Here is a 15,631-nt window from a genome sequence, read left to right as displayed (position 1 = left end):
CGGTAGACGATCTTACCGCCATGGAGATCCGCACTTGTTTGGGCTTGAGTTGTCTTTGTTCAGGAGGAGCCGGCCCAGCCGGGCTCTTCCGACCGAGGAGAAGACATGAACACAACATTAACAGAGCTTCACAGTTTCCCCATTTATGCTGCTGCAACATTGGTTCCCCGTCTGACTTCTACCAGGAGAAGTCACATGACGTGGGCACAATGTTGCTGAAAGGGTATAATTATTACAGTACAGAAGAAGACAAGGGCAGACAATCTGTAATGAAACCCAATGTTAATACAACATGGGTTATACAATGCCAGGAAAAAGGGGTCTGAACACCACACATTTTTGTTTGGGACTTTAAGTCGTTGTGATTGTCTCTGTTGTCTCCATAAGGAGCTATTATGTTGGGAAAAAAATGGCATTGCACATTTTCACATACTGTTAAATCAGCTTTTGGTTTTCTGATGAAATGCCTCAACAACTGTTGTGGATTTATGTCTCCCTCAGGATAAACTGTAACAGCTTTGATGATCCTTTAACATCCCTCAATATCCATCAACAGGCTCACATTTGTATTTGTCCAATAATGTGGTTTATCGAATAATACCAGCAAAACTATTGACATTCCAATTAGTAACACTTATTATGTGCATTGCTTGTTAGGGAATGTGATGAACATGCTAAACATCAGTATATTAACATTAGCATGTTGATGTTAGCATTTATCTCAAATAACCACTGTAGTCTCTCAGTGTTCTTCATTACATTTAGCCGTGTTAAGACTTCATTAAGTCAGAGGGTGTTGCACTGATTTATTCTTCCTTACAAATCTATGTCGCTTAAGTTGGCATTGATGAATGGCTCAATATAGTTACTGGTCAGGAAAAATGTGCGGGCAAAAGCTTGGGAACCACATGCTGCATAACATCGAGTTATACATGTTGAACACCAAGACTGAATGTTTGAATGGCTGCTTTCTTAAATCAAATTGAATTATGTTAAATCAGTTGTAACATATCGAGTACCGGTATCTCCGCTATAAACTGAATTCATATCTTTGTAATTGAACAATGATTGACCCACCAGAGCATCAATATTGTTTAAGGGTTGAAAATACATAAAACATATTTCATACCCTTAAATTTGACCAAGAACTGTGAACATGCTGGATGTTCAAAATGACAGGCAGTGACGGTGTTATGCAATGCCTTATACAGTAAGTTATACAACTAAACTGCACTGATGATAGCACACAGGAAAACCCTGCTGCCAGTGGGTGGATCCTGCCCGTCAGCAGGAAGAGGAGGAGGGCGGCATATGGTGGACTCAGAGAGAGCCCACACCCACGTGTAAGATACGCGTCACATTCATACTTGCACCCACACATATCGTATCCCGCTCTTTAACTCACCTCCATTAGCTCCTTATCGTGGTCAGCACAGGTCAAGGTCTGAGAACCTTGAGAGAAAAGAAAAAACATGTTTTAAAGCTTATTTGATGTTCCTGGAATCAAACGTCACTGTTACTCTGTATGTGTGTGTGTGTGTGTGTGTGTGTGTGTGTGTGTGTGTGTGTGTGTGTGTGTGTGTGTACACCGATGTTAAGTACATACTATTTGGCGTCTCCGTGTCGCCGATGGCGGACACAGTTTTCAAGGCAGATTTCAGAGGAAGCTGAGCGTTGGAAACCACCGGGCTGAAGGAGGCAGACTCCTCTGTGGAGATCTATGTGAACACAATATTAACAGACGAAGCCAGACACAGGCGCACATGCACACACACACACACACACACACACAGACACACACACACAGACAAACACACAAGGCAACAAAAAACAAAACAAAGAGAGACACGAGCACATGCAGATAAACAAACAGGACAGGTAATGGCACAGACGACAGAGACACAGAAGAGAAGTGTTAATGTTACCGTGGAAATAAAGCATTTTAAACAGTTAACAGTAATCACTTACCACAACAGGTCCATCTGTGCCTTTACCTACTGCTACACGCTTCACACATGCTGTGGTTGATCCACTCTATGTCTACTGCTAATAACCCAAGCCTTTTCCCCCAGCCCTGCCCTGGCGCCCCCGGACGCCTCACACCTGTTGGGTGCTCACCAGGAAGCGGACCGCTTGGCGCGCGCTGGTGGTGGAGGAGGCGTTGATGTGGGAGTGGGAGCAGGGGGAGCTGGGCGTGCTGTCGGTGGTGAGGCTGGACAGGTGATCGTGGGTGCCGTTGTCCTGGGCCAGCTGGCGGAGGTACTCCAGCCTCTGCTGGCGGCCCAGCTGAACAGAGAGCAGCGACTGGAGCTGCAGACGCTCGATGGAACCCAGCAGGATCATGGACTCTGAAAGAGAAGGAGCAGACAAACGTTGACAGAAAACATGTGAGGAAATGAGATAGAATTGGCTATGCAGAGGTAAAAGTGGAACATAGAATAATTGCTTTGAAGGGGTTGTGTCAGCATACGTTACAACCAAAGTCAGTATTAGTCTTAATATTTTACTGAAACTAATACAACAGTCCTGCAATAAATCGTACTTTATGAAGTTTATTTCTATAATCTGCCCTTTTATGTTTCGTTTTAATGTCTTTCGTTTTTGTATTACCTGTCCCTTTTTAACCCTGCTCACCTAATCCTACTTCCCCAAGTAGTCAGTCACAGTTTATAGCAGCCCTGTTCCTTTGTGATAGCTGAAAGTAGCTTTGTTTGTCTGTAAGCTGCCTGCTGTTCCTGCTTTTTAAGTATCTTCATTAAATCTTCAGTCTCTGAGTCTGCATGAGGATCCTTTCTGCTTGCCTGCTCTCTAAACGGTCATAAATATAACTTAAAGGTGGGGTAGGTAATTTTGGAGAAACCAGCTCGAGTGTGCTAGAATTTGAAAATACACAGCCGGAAAAAAATCTGCCACTTCCTTACAGAGCCCCTCCTCCAACACACACGAACGCGCACATGACCAATGATACGTTTGTGCACAGATGGAAGGCTGGCAGGCAGGTCGGCCATCCAATTATTTTAGCCGGGCCGGCTAAAATAATTGGTCGTACTTTTTACAGTATTACGGCTTCCACAGATGACATTTTTTAATGGATTTTTTGTCAAAGCACTTAAGATATTCATTACTATCGGGATGTTAAGAGCATTCTATGGAATATAACAAAAAGTGTATCTCGAGCCAGTTTCTCAAACTTACCTACCCCACCTTTAAGCTTATAAGCATAATATTTTTAAATGAGATGTTGATTCAGCTTTATTACATTTGTGATGCTGTTGCATTCCAATGTGTTTATATTAAGTAAATGTTTCTCAAATGCATTCTACACTCATTTATATCAATGGGGGGAGAAACAAGGCACAACCTTCATGAAGATTTATCGCAGGATTCTTTAATTAGACTACAGGATGACTGAGTGTACTGTATGATTTAAATGATCATTTATTTTGTAAAACGATTTAAATAATCTATAAAAACGGGGTGAACTCATTTCAGCTGAATAACAATTGAGCAATTCATCCTGAAAAGGCCGGGTCTCACACCTGAATGATTGTTGCATAAAAACCAGTCAATTACCAAGTATTTGCTTAGAGTTTTCCTGGAACAGACAGTTCAGTGTCTCATTGTCATTTTGTATTGACATCTTTCTGTAGTATTATAATGTTGCATGCTGAGATTAGTTAAGATTGATTTTGTTTGCCATGCACTTACCCCTGGACTCAACCAGTGCCAGCGTCTTGAGCTGACCAGTCAGCAGCATCTCCTGCAGGTCCCGGTAGCAAGAGTTCAGAGTGATGTAACGCACATCCCTGACCATAATGTCCTCCACACGGATATTATACTTCCTGAAACACGAGAAAAGGGAATCGAGAGGTGTTGATACAAGAGGGAAGGAAATGAAAGGCGAGAGAAGAGATACAAAACAGATGAGTGCACAGAATCACACTGATAATAACTAAATATAACTCCATCTGGTCGTTTTATTGAAAAACAAACAGGTGGGTAATGACAAACACTCACTCTTGATGTCCCATGCCGAGTTCAGGCAGATAAGGGAGTTTCTTGATGCGGATGATGGAGTCGTACAGCGATGGTTGGAGCGACTGGGCCACGGCGTTGGCCAGGATCACAGCGATCATCACAGGCAGGATGTGAGAGATCTGACCCGTCAGCTCAAACACGATGACCGCTGTGGACACCGTGTGGGTGACCGCTCCAGACAGCGCTGCAGCACCTGTGTGGGGGGGGGGATCATAGAAAAAAAATGTCTGTCTTGTGTGTGTGACGAGGAATCTTTGTAAACATGAATAAAAGAGTAAACAGATTATGTTAGAAAAATATCACTCGTCACCGGCTTGAGCTTCAATATCAGGATACATGTATTTATTATCCTTGCTAGAATGGAAGTAGTCATCACATACAAAGCTGCATGGGACAAAATAGTTCCCCGAACAGTGTCCTTCACATGCTTATATACAAGAGAGGGTGTTACACAGTCACAAGATGCAGGAATACCGGTACAAAGCAGTATACAATGTTTAGTTTTAGATTAGCTAAGACCCACGTCAGAAATGATCATTCTTGTCATATGTCTATCTCCATAGAGGCTGAATCATCATGTTAATCACATAGCTATCCAGTGGCAGCCGGCCCATAGGGGTGCTAGGGGCACCGCCCCCCCTCTTCCCACATGTTTGATTGTCATTAAAAATAAATAAAAAAATAATATATTTTTTATTTTTATTTTTATGAACAAGGTAAATATTATATAGTTGGTATCAGTAAAATGTATAATCTACAATAAAATCTCGTTTAAAATTATGTTACGATGTCTAAAGTTACTGATAAGTCACATGTTTCCTGCCTGGCCGCAGCGTGTATCATTACCCTCTCTCGTCTGGGCGCTAAGAAAGGAGCCCTCAGCCAGTGCAGCAGCAGCCAACACATTGCTGACTGTTGCTATCTGTAAACTATGCCGCCGAAACATAATTTCAGCCAATCAGCTAATTGCAGTCTGTGAGTTGTTTGGACTCGTATCCAAGGTGACGCTACAGTAGTTAGTTGATGAGGATGGCTGCGTCTGCAGGTGGAGACTCTGGGTGCTAGTGGATCGCCGGAGCTGTAGATTAACATTTATATGCTTATTGTAGTTGTAAGGGCAATGCCTGTAGCACCATGGAGCATATGTGTGGGCTGGACCTGTATTTTACAGGAAAGGAGTGAGCAACACACACACACACACACACACACACGCGCGCCGCCACTGTAGCTATCATATGCCTAAAACATTGTGTCCTGACGCTCTTCTAGGTAATCATACATCCTGTTACATACACAGCTACAGTTGGGCCTTTTTTATCAAATACATTCAGTATTTTTCCAACAGTTTAATATCTGGTGTTAAATGTGCAATGTATCTGTGTTTTAATACAGAGAGAAGGAATGCTTCATGACAGCAAATCCAAACCAGATTTTCTGCAGGATGTCGTTCTAATTCATAACATTTAGCGCCACCCTGTCACACTAACCAGTGAGCCACGACCGTGGCAATTTTGTATCAAACGATTTTCTATTTTACTTTGGAACAAATGTAGTGTTCAACTTAAGTGAAATCAGTTTTCATCAATCTTATTCTATAAGCTGGCATGAAGTGATACAAATGGTTGCAGCTTCGCAGTGGGGACAATTTCAATGACACAGAAGAGAAGAAAAGTGGCTTGAAAAAAATTATTATGAAGACAAATTAGAAACAAAATTAATTAAGGTACAGTTTGTAAAACAATAAAATAACTCACCAACAACAGCATAACCGCCGGGAACTATGGGATACACGCTGCCATCAGCATGTATGCCATCAGGAAACATGGTTGCCATGACCTCTCCAACAAGTCTGCCAAATCCTGCACCTGCTCGTTGCACAAAGAAAGAAGTTATTTAAAAAGGCAAGATTGTGGCTTTATCAAAAGTGCAAAGTAATTACGTAACAAAAGGACATTCAAATACAATCAAGACAGGTATAGAATACAAGAATAAAAGTTACATTGAAGTGAAAGAAATCAATTATTTGAGTCAATAAAAGGCCATCACAAATAGAAAAGTCTTAACTTAAAAGAACATATTTGGAGCAGTTTGTTCCATATATTTGGTGATTAAAAACCGAATGCTGCTTCTCCATGTTGAGATTTCACCCCGGGACAGAAAAAAAACTTGTCCTAGACTACTTAAGAGGTCAGGATGTTTTATAAAAGTAGGCATACATATTATACTGTACATGTATTTTGGCCCTAAACCTTTCAGTGCTTTGTAAACCGACACGAGTATAAAGGAGGTTGTTACCACTGCAGTAGATTCGTTAGAAAACATTGAATAATTTACTCACCGATAAGAAACACTGGCATGAAGGCCCCGCATGGAACCGGCATGGTGGTGGCCACAGCCGACATCCAGAACTGAGACAGAGAGACAAGTGTGTGTGACAATAAGTAAAAAGGAATCAAATCCTACACCGTTTCTATACATATGTCAAAGGCCTACCTTCATAACGATGAAGAGGACGAGTGTGATGAAGACGTTGACCTGCGGATGTTTCCAGCCGTTGTGGTGGTGGTAATCAAACTCCTCGGCCACGCCCTGCCGGCACCACGTGCGGTTGTCAAACAGAGCGACCAGAGACTCGTGCTGCGTGAGCTGAAGGGTCGACACGAGATGGAAAGGTTATCTGAACGTGATTATATAGATGACAGACTTACAGGAGAATTAAAGGTCAGCTTTGGATCTACATCATCATGAAATCCCTGCAGCCAGAAATGCAGTACGTGGTACAGCTGGTGGATGTCATCTAAATGTTTCATTGTTTAATCTCAGACTCCCATAATGATATCTTCAACGATACTGAGGAATACCTTGGTGAAATAAGGAACATTGAATGGAATTTAATCTTCTCTGTTATCTGTGCGGTGCAAAGACACTCAATTTGAACTTGTGATTTTGGATATACAACTCCTCATGTTTCAAATATTCTAGAAACAAGTACACCTTTTTTGATGGCAGTGCAAAAGCTTGTCTTTTTGTCAAGAATGTTTCAATTAATGAGCGTCACTGCACAGGACAAATAAAGGTTGTTCTCCCTCCTCAAAAGCAGAGGTTTCTTTCTTTTGACAGTCTGAAAGGATCAAAGTGAATTTAAATGGCTTGTTATGCACAATGATAGTGGAGTGTACAGGCAATATCAGCCCAAAAGTGGTTTGCTTTGCAACTTTAAGAAAAGCTCAAACTACGTTTCACTTTGTTGTTTCCAGTGGCAGCACAATGTGTCTGCAGCCACCTTATCTGAAAAAGAGGCGTATTTCTTTCTTTTATACACAATACTGCAGCGCTGTATCAAGCAAGTTATGTGTAACACTATGACAATGAACATTTGTTAACTGTTTTTTGTTTTAATGTTGCTTTCTTTATACAGTACCAATCCATATTAGGTACCATGGCAGCTATTGAACAGCTCGTGCTATTTTATAGGAGAATCACCAGCTCTCAGAATTACCATCAATCATCTTACAACAGTCAGCAGGCTTCAATGCCGTCATAAGAGCGTGAAAGTACTTTCTCACCTGTCCCGCCATGAACTGCCCGAAGCCTGGAGGGAACGTGAGAGTGGAGATTAACAGGGTGACGAGGGCGGGATACACCAGGCGCCTGACAGGGAGAGAGGGACTGCGGGGTCATTAATGGGGGCGTCTGTCACACTCTATGTGCATGCTTGATTTATGTGTGGTGGTGAGGCATACATAGCTCTCTGTGATGTGTAAAACTGAAACAATTTATATAAAGACTTAACCTACATTTCCCATGAATACTTTTAACAGGAGTTATTTGAGTGCATTACACCGACTATGGATAAGCACTTGTTTTTATTAAGGAATAATTCAATACTTTGAGATATATGCATATCCCCCGTCTTGCCTAAAGTAAGAGAAAATGATTATTCCCACTCTCATGTCTGAGGAGTATCAATCATCTCATCTCTCGGCAATAAGACAAATAAGTGCATTTCATAAAATGCCAATCTACATAAGTGCTTAATATTCTGTGTCAGTCAGAATCAGCTACTCACTTCCTCAGCAAGAACTTGTTAATAGTCTTCTGCTTCCTCATGCACTCCACAATCAGCCGGTTCAGGTAGACAAAGAGAGCGCCACCAAAACCACAGGCAATCCTGCAGACACACAAAGACACACCTGTTTGAAGGAGAAGCAGAAAAAGCATCCCAGGACTAAACAAAACCAGCTGCACTGAAAAGCAATGTTCCTGCATGGTTAACGATGAGGCAGGCAGTTTATTTTTGGCATCATTGGGCAAAACATTTCATAGTGACCTTTCAGCATATTCAACAGGTCGGAAAGAAAAACGTTTGAAACCCCTTTGGGCGTTTTAAAGCTTTAGAAAATCTAGTCCCTGATGGGAGACTTTGGTCAATCTCAGGTCATTTTACAGAGAGTGTGTTCCTATTGGCTGTTCTATAAATGAACATGCATGTCCCTACAGGTGGTGAAGGCCTGATTCAGCAGCACAATATCCTGCAGAAAAGCAAAAACTGCCCAAACTTCAAAAGCAACCTGAGAAAAAGAGAAAGACATACTTATCTAAAGGAAAGCCTTACAATATCAATGTTGCTAATAGAAGCTCATGACTGCAGATTGCTCATTTTAATGCTATTTAATATTAGCATCATTTGTCTCTAGATCTGAAACACTTTGCCAATATTGTAGCTGGGGCCTCAAATCTAAATATGTCAGTGTATTTAAGTCTAAAAGGAAAATATGACGGGAACTCTCATATAATTCTCGCTATATGAGCGCATTCAGATCACAATGATAATCGAGATGATGCTTGAATTGAAAGACTAGTAACTAGCGTGTTTATATGCCCGTGCTCAGTGGGAGGGGTTGCGGACAGAAGGGCTCTTTATTCAGATTCAGTTTCTTTGCCATTTTGAGAAAAACCTCAAATACAATTACTGAAATGTTGTTGTGAATTTTTGCCCAATGACGTAAAAAGAAAATACAGCCTCCACAGCTTAAAATCACTTCCTTTGAGAGGAGCCAATAATTGTTCATCTTTGTTTTTTTCCATTTAATAGGTTCTTCGCATCAAACAAATCCAATTTGGCACGTCATGATGGTAATACAGTCACTTATTGTAATCAGCAGAGTAAAAAGTTAATTTCATGCTCTGTTCTTTGACTACAAATCAACCTTGAGCCTGCAGCAGAAATGTGAATGTGCCTATGAGGAGACTACAGAGGGACTGGGGGCTCAGATCTCCTCAGTAACAGTAACTGCTCTGGGATCAGGTCTATTGTGGCGTCAGTCCAGGGAAAAGACTCACCCGAGGATGGCGAACGCCGGCAGCTCCTGAAGGTCAAACGGGAAGTCAAGACGGAAACGGGTCTTAAAGAGAGCAGTGATGGTCTCTGAAGGAAAGAACACTGTTGTAGGCTGCACAGCAATTTATCCATTTGTTACAGATGTAGATACTGACATTTAAATTGGTTTTGGAGACCAATTATAATTTATTTTTACAAATACAGAATCACATTATCTTATGATGCTGAAATCTATGTGTGTAGAGATGCTTAAAATACTTATATTGATCATCGCGCCAGTGACATGACTGTGAACATAAAGTATGATAAAACTCTCAAATAATATTCTTTATCATTTTTACCAGATCTCATTTATTTTATTTGCTGAGGCAAATCCATGAAAAAAGGTAAGCTGTTATTCTTAATTAACAAGATAATTATTATTTCTTCCCTTGGTAGCTTGTTCATTTAGAAAAAACTGTTCATAAAAAGAGAAAATGATTGCTTTTCTCGAGATTATAAAATGATTAGCTCACTGATTCAGAAAAACAGGTTTAATATTTTTTTCTCAAGGGATTAACTTTTTTTCAATGTTTCCGTAACTATGGCATCCAGACAACTAACAAACATGTGGTAAAAAAAAAAATTGTCCCTAACCTTCCTCCTGGTTCCACACTGCCAGCACTCTGAATATGAAGGCGCTGAAGGTGGCAGCAAAGAAGCCCCTCCAGTAGTTCCTCACCGCAAAAAACGTGGAAGTGACCTCAATGCTGAACAGCACCCCTGCACCAAACAAACAAACAAACAAACAGAAGACATTTAACAACATTCAGACTTTATTCAAGAAATGGTTAAATAGGCCGCTATGGAAAACTGCGTAAATGTTATATCTACATTTCCATGATCCATCATAGGTTGGTGATAGCTACTCCTTTGTTATCACGTATCCTCTGAAGGTCACAGATAACCAAAGCAAATATGTTTTATCTACATTTCTTCCTTCCTTTTTTCAAGTTTTCAAAAATTCTAGAAAAGTAAAACTTGTTCCCACTAAAAATGTAATAATACAAAACACAGAAAACAAGAAGTTAAACAAATATTAACAATTAATAAGAGCCAGTTCAAAAGGTATTATCTACATTTCATGGATCATGGACTAAAAAAAGGTTAACATGAAACAGTGGGGGAGCTCATTTGACCTGAATACACATGCAACATTGAATGTCAATCTAGCCAAAGAGTTCCGAGATACAGTTAGACAGACAGATTGACCAAAGATTGTAAATTGCTCTACTGCTGGCAGGATAGTCCTACCTCCAATCGGAGCAGCGAAGCAGCAGCCCACTCCCACTGCACAGGCAGCCGACAGCATCTCCGTGTTCCTCAGCCCGTTCTGCCCGACAGGAGTCAGACGCGCACACAGGTACACACACACACAAATCCCAACAAGGTACATGTAAGTGCAAATGCCACAAACACACAAACACACAACAGGTGCATTTGTCATGAAAAGCCACCAACTGTTCACAAATTCAACACTTTTACTATAAAACCAAAGCTGTATCTTTCCACACTCAACGAGATTACATATATGAGTGATGGGATATGGGGGGCCATAATGGAAAAACCCAGGATTGAGTGATGAAACCATGAGATGTTTGTATAGAAGCAAAGACGGCATAGATCGATGCCTCGCTGTGATGGTTCACTGAACAGAATCAAACAGCGCAGACAAAATGGAAAAGCATCAATCTCTCCTCTACTTCTGAAATGGACAGCATGGATTATTAATGTTGATGAAATTGGCAATAAAGGAACTATCCGACTGGTGCATTTCATACCTTGCTTCCCTCAAAGGGCTCTTCCTTTAGCAGTAAAGGTGAGGGAAAAAGAGAAAGAAATATGTGTGAGTGTGATCTGTGCGAGTGTGGAGGTTACCTTTGATTTCTGCTCCTGGAAGACATCCAGCTTATTATCCAAACCACACAAAATCAAACAAGCGGGCGGATGAGCTTCAGCAAACAGTCTGGATTCAGCAGTGAACTGAGTTAACATTTCCCCAGACTGATTATGTTTAATGGCTGCACAGTTGACCCCTGGACTATATCAGTCTTTCTAACTGGGCTGAGTTTTTCTTCCTCCACATCTCTGCAGTCTATCTTCCTCCGTACTCATGGTGACGCTGGTACATGTGGGAGAAGCACAGCACACTGTCCTCTGCAGAAATAGACAGAAGTCCAGGGTATGGTCGCAAGTGAGTGGAGGTGAGAGTGTGTCCTGGGGAACGGCAGAAAGTCAAGTAAAACATCATAGACATTTTTATGATTACATTCTTTTTTTTTTTTGCAGCTTCACTCCTTAAAAAAAAAATCATGACTCAGAGTATATAAGGCAAGTTACTGGGAACTAGTTACTCATAAAAGTCTGGAGAGATGTGGCAAGGTTAAGTGGATTCCAACCTTTTTGGTATGAGGTAGCCCCACAGCCCATCAATCATATATATGTATGTATTTTAAAAAGTATAACCATAGTCATTATATAAAAGTGGATATTGGTTACCGTTTTCTGCAAGTGAGCTGTTAAACTTTAACTTAGTTTGGTCAGCAATCAAACCCCTACTACCTGGAGAGAGGCTTGAGGTTTCAAACGCTTATTCATCACTTTCAGTTTCCTGTCTGAACTTCTTGGCTCACTTGCTAACTAGTTTACAGTTCATATCAATCAATAATATATCAATGTTTTTTCTAATATTTTAGTGTAGAGAGCATAACCAACTACTGTAAATCTGATGGCATGTTATTTCAGAAATATTCATGGTTTATAGAGTACATTTAGTTGATATTCAAGTAAGAGGCATAACCTGTGAAGGCCCTAAAGGTTAAATCTCTAAAATAAGGTATGCATTTGAGGAGAAATCTGTGTTACTTTTGTAAATGTGGTTACTGTCCTCACCATATAACTCCCTCCGAAAAGAGGAGCCATGACTTTGCTCAGGAGAGCGGCGCACAGACTGGCCACATGAACGAAGGGTCCCTGAGAGAGAGGAGAGAGAGAGGGAGAGAGAGATCAGGATGTTAGTGGACTGGATACGACTTAAGGCACATTTGAGTTCATGGGCATTCAAAAAACCTTGCGCGATCAAAGTCTGCGAAGATCCAAACTTTCTAATCCTCAAATGAAGGAAATGCAAACGGTTATCAGCAGTAATTACTGTTTTATTTCCCCAGCTGTTACTTTAATGATACTGGAAGAAGCCGGATTATTAAATCCTCCCCACTGGGAAACTTCAAAAACTGTCAAGCAATCTGTCATGTGTAATTTGCACAGCCAAGAAGACTGTGATGTGTAGAGATGGAGGAAGGTGAAAACTCTACCTCCTTTCCCAGAGGCATCCCACTGCCAAGAGCACAGGTCAGGCCGATGACTTTGGCCACGAACGTCTTGAACGTCAGGTACTCCTTCAGGACCACGCCCCTCAGTATGGTCTTCATCTCAGGAATACCTGAACCTGGGGAATCAAAAATAAAGAGATTCCAGGTGGGGTGATGGAGTGTCGAGAAAGGACGAGTTGAAAGAAAGCAATTACAGAGAGAGATGAGGGGAATAAATGAAGAGCGAGGGGGGTGGGTGAGGGGGAAAGCTGATTGATATTCATATCGTTTTCTGTATGCACATCTCATCAGGGGTTTAGTGTATGGATTTCTTACAGACGTTACCACTGAGACACCTACAGCCCATGTCCTTGGACACCTTATGCTGCATTATAGAGCCAATTACATTACTCAAACACTGAGATGTGGACATAATTAGATATAGGAATACATATACCTAGGCATGAATTGTTGACGTGTGTGTAAGTGTGTGTCTTACCCACAGCCTGAGGGGCCAGTATCTGTGTAAATCCCGCTGAGAAAGTGATGAGCACTACAGGGTAGGTGACCCAGGCGATGTACTGCAGAAGCATGTTGCTGTCCAGTCCCCCATACATCCACTTCTGTGCTGCACACACACAAACACACACACACATAACTTCATCTCAATATAATGCAGCAGAAAACTAAACCACCTAACAAACAGTTTCCTTATGCATCAAGATTAATCTGCTGTGAATACATTAACATGGTTCCTCTGCTCTTCATTACCGCTCTTTGACCCCCCTTTTCTGCCTTATTCATTAGTTTTACTGATGTACAGCCGCTTGGTTTGCCTCCTCCTCCTTCTTATTAATTTTTCAGCTCTCTTACCATCAAACTTAGCCTTTGATAACATTGTAAAAATAGGAGAGGCCATTCTATATATAGGTGAAATGCTTTTTTTCTCCAATATGACAACATTTTTCCAACTTAAAAGACATTACAGCTCTATTTCAGGACGTGAACATGCAATGGGAACATTTTCATTGTTGTTTTTGTACTTTTTAATAAAATATCTGAGCTTTTCTCAAACATTGCCCAGAGTGAATGAATTAAAAGTCATCACCCTTGCATTGGCCAGGGCAGCGTAGGAAGAAAACTCAAGACATTTTATTAAAAAGTACAACAAAAATAAGTCCTGTATTAGAGCTGTGGTGTTCGGTTGATTCACACACAAAAAACAATCAACAACTTTTTGAAAAATTCTGCTATCAGATTTTATCATATATATATATATATATATATATATATATATACTTTATTTTACTGAATATCTTTGGGTTAAGGACAGACCCAACGAGACATTTAAAGACTTGGACCTCGAGTAACTGGTCAAATAGTCCGCACACATTTTTTACCATTCTCACTGGTTAAGTTGGAGATAGATTTAAGTATTATATAGTTTAATAGTTATGCTATACACAATTGTGGCTTAATGAAGTGGTTTTTTGTGTTATTTACAGATATATAAATAATATTACAGATATTTTATCATGTGAGAAAAAGGGACTACAATTTCGATTTAAAACATCAAAAAGTTATCTGTATAGGAGTGCAGTCTTTTATTTTTATTTCATAGGATTTCCGTTGTTTGCACTCAACACGTTTCTTCATAGTGAAATTAGTTTGGACCTCGGCACCTGGTGGATTAATTAAAGTGACATTGAGGTAACATTGATGCTACAGTATGTGGCCGCAAAAATCCCCTTTATTGACCCTTTCAATATTGATGAACTCCACTTTGTTAGCTGGCTCAAGATCAATATAACTTTGCTAGTGAAGGCCAGGCAATTTGTATTAATATGTTCTACCTTCACACCACATCTCATAGATTAATACTTTGCAGCCTTTGTAGGAACAGCCTTTTATTCACTGTCCATCTATTCATCTTGTTGCTTTTTCTCTCCGTCTCTCTCCTACCTTCTTGGCAGAAAGCGATGGCGTAGTCCATGACCCAGCTGACCAGAGCCATGAGCAGCCCCAGCAGAATGAGGAAGATCCAGTCCTCCCCCACCCGTGAGATCAGGAACTTCTGGCAACGAGACGCACACACTGAGGGCACAGAGACACAAGGATACAGAAGGAAAGTTAAAGCTATGAGATTATTCTTTAAAGTGTGAAGACTAGAGAAAGATATTTGTGGGTGTGAAACTGAAAGTGAGGGGAAGTAAAATAAATGAAGAAATCTGTATAGTGACGGAGGGGATTGGATTGCAGCCAAGGCTAGAACATCCAAGTATATTCAAATGGAAAATACATTTTGAAACCCAAATTAAAAAGGATACAAATCTATTTAGAAGAAATGTGAAAAATAAAATTGAAAAGAAGGTCATGATTAGTTTAAAGGCTGTGTAAAACAGTGTAAGATGAGTATTGATAGATACTTTTGATAGCTCTCCATTTAATATCTCCAGTATAGGCAATATTCATTATGAGCCGATACAAGCAATACATTTGTAGTAATTTTACACCAGTGTATAATTGACTGGTATTTAATCAACTGGAATAGTGCGTGGTCATTTTATCTTCAAATGGTCTCTCAATTTTAAATATAACTTGTGGAATGAACTATTTTAGGATGTTTATCACTTTTGTGTTGTTATTTTTTATGGTATGTTATCTTAAAAATCAGCTTAAGCTCTGTGATGCATGGTATCTACATGCTGCTTCTTCATGTTTAGCAGACACACTACCAGATGTTTGTGGTAAAATGCATTCAAGAACATATTTTGGTCCCAAACTATGGAGAGATTTGTCTGAATGTCTATTCCATTTCAATAAGGTGAAGTTTCCTGAACTATATTTTTGAGGGCGATAAATGAGAAAATACCATAACATTGACCTAACCTTGTGGAAATAA

The 15,631-nt window shown here is 40.4% G+C and overlaps 1 protein-coding gene across 1 annotated transcript in view; it reads right to left on the bottom strand.

The window, feature by feature from the left end:
• clcn2a (chloride channel, voltage-sensitive 2a) overlaps positions 1–15,631 on the bottom strand; it is a 35,949-nt gene that overhangs the window by 6,400 nt on the left and 13,918 nt on the right. The window contains exons 3-21 of the mRNA XM_034138061.1: positions 14,692–14,823; positions 13,229–13,357; positions 12,733–12,866; positions 12,311–12,391; positions 11,200–11,223; positions 10,673–10,751; positions 10,016–10,141; positions 9,382–9,466; positions 8,108–8,209; positions 7,605–7,689; positions 6,532–6,684; positions 6,377–6,446; positions 5,793–5,903; positions 4,018–4,231; positions 3,709–3,842; positions 2,119–2,348; positions 1,607–1,718; positions 1,406–1,452; positions 17–85 (exon numbers count right to left, since the gene is read on the bottom strand). Of these exons, the coding sequence (XP_033993952.1) occupies positions 17–85; positions 1,406–1,452; positions 1,607–1,718; positions 2,119–2,348; positions 3,709–3,842; positions 4,018–4,231; positions 5,793–5,903; positions 6,377–6,446; positions 6,532–6,684; positions 7,605–7,689; positions 8,108–8,209; positions 9,382–9,466; positions 10,016–10,141; positions 10,673–10,751; positions 11,200–11,223; positions 12,311–12,391; positions 12,733–12,866; positions 13,229–13,357; positions 14,692–14,823 (2,117 nt within the window). The remainder of the gene's footprint in view (positions 1–16; positions 86–1,405; positions 1,453–1,606; positions 1,719–2,118; positions 2,349–3,708; positions 3,843–4,017; positions 4,232–5,792; positions 5,904–6,376; positions 6,447–6,531; positions 6,685–7,604; positions 7,690–8,107; positions 8,210–9,381; positions 9,467–10,015; positions 10,142–10,672; positions 10,752–11,199; positions 11,224–12,310; positions 12,392–12,732; positions 12,867–13,228; positions 13,358–14,691; positions 14,824–15,631) is intronic.

Source organism: Trematomus bernacchii, unplaced genomic scaffold (genome assembly GCF_902827165.1).
Source record: "Trematomus bernacchii unplaced genomic scaffold, fTreBer1.1, whole genome shotgun sequence".
Lineage (NCBI taxonomy): Eukaryota > Metazoa > Chordata > Actinopteri > Perciformes > Nototheniidae > Trematomus > Trematomus bernacchii.
The sequence above is the reverse complement of the archived record's forward strand: the minus strand, read 5'-3'. Positions and strand labels throughout refer to the sequence as shown.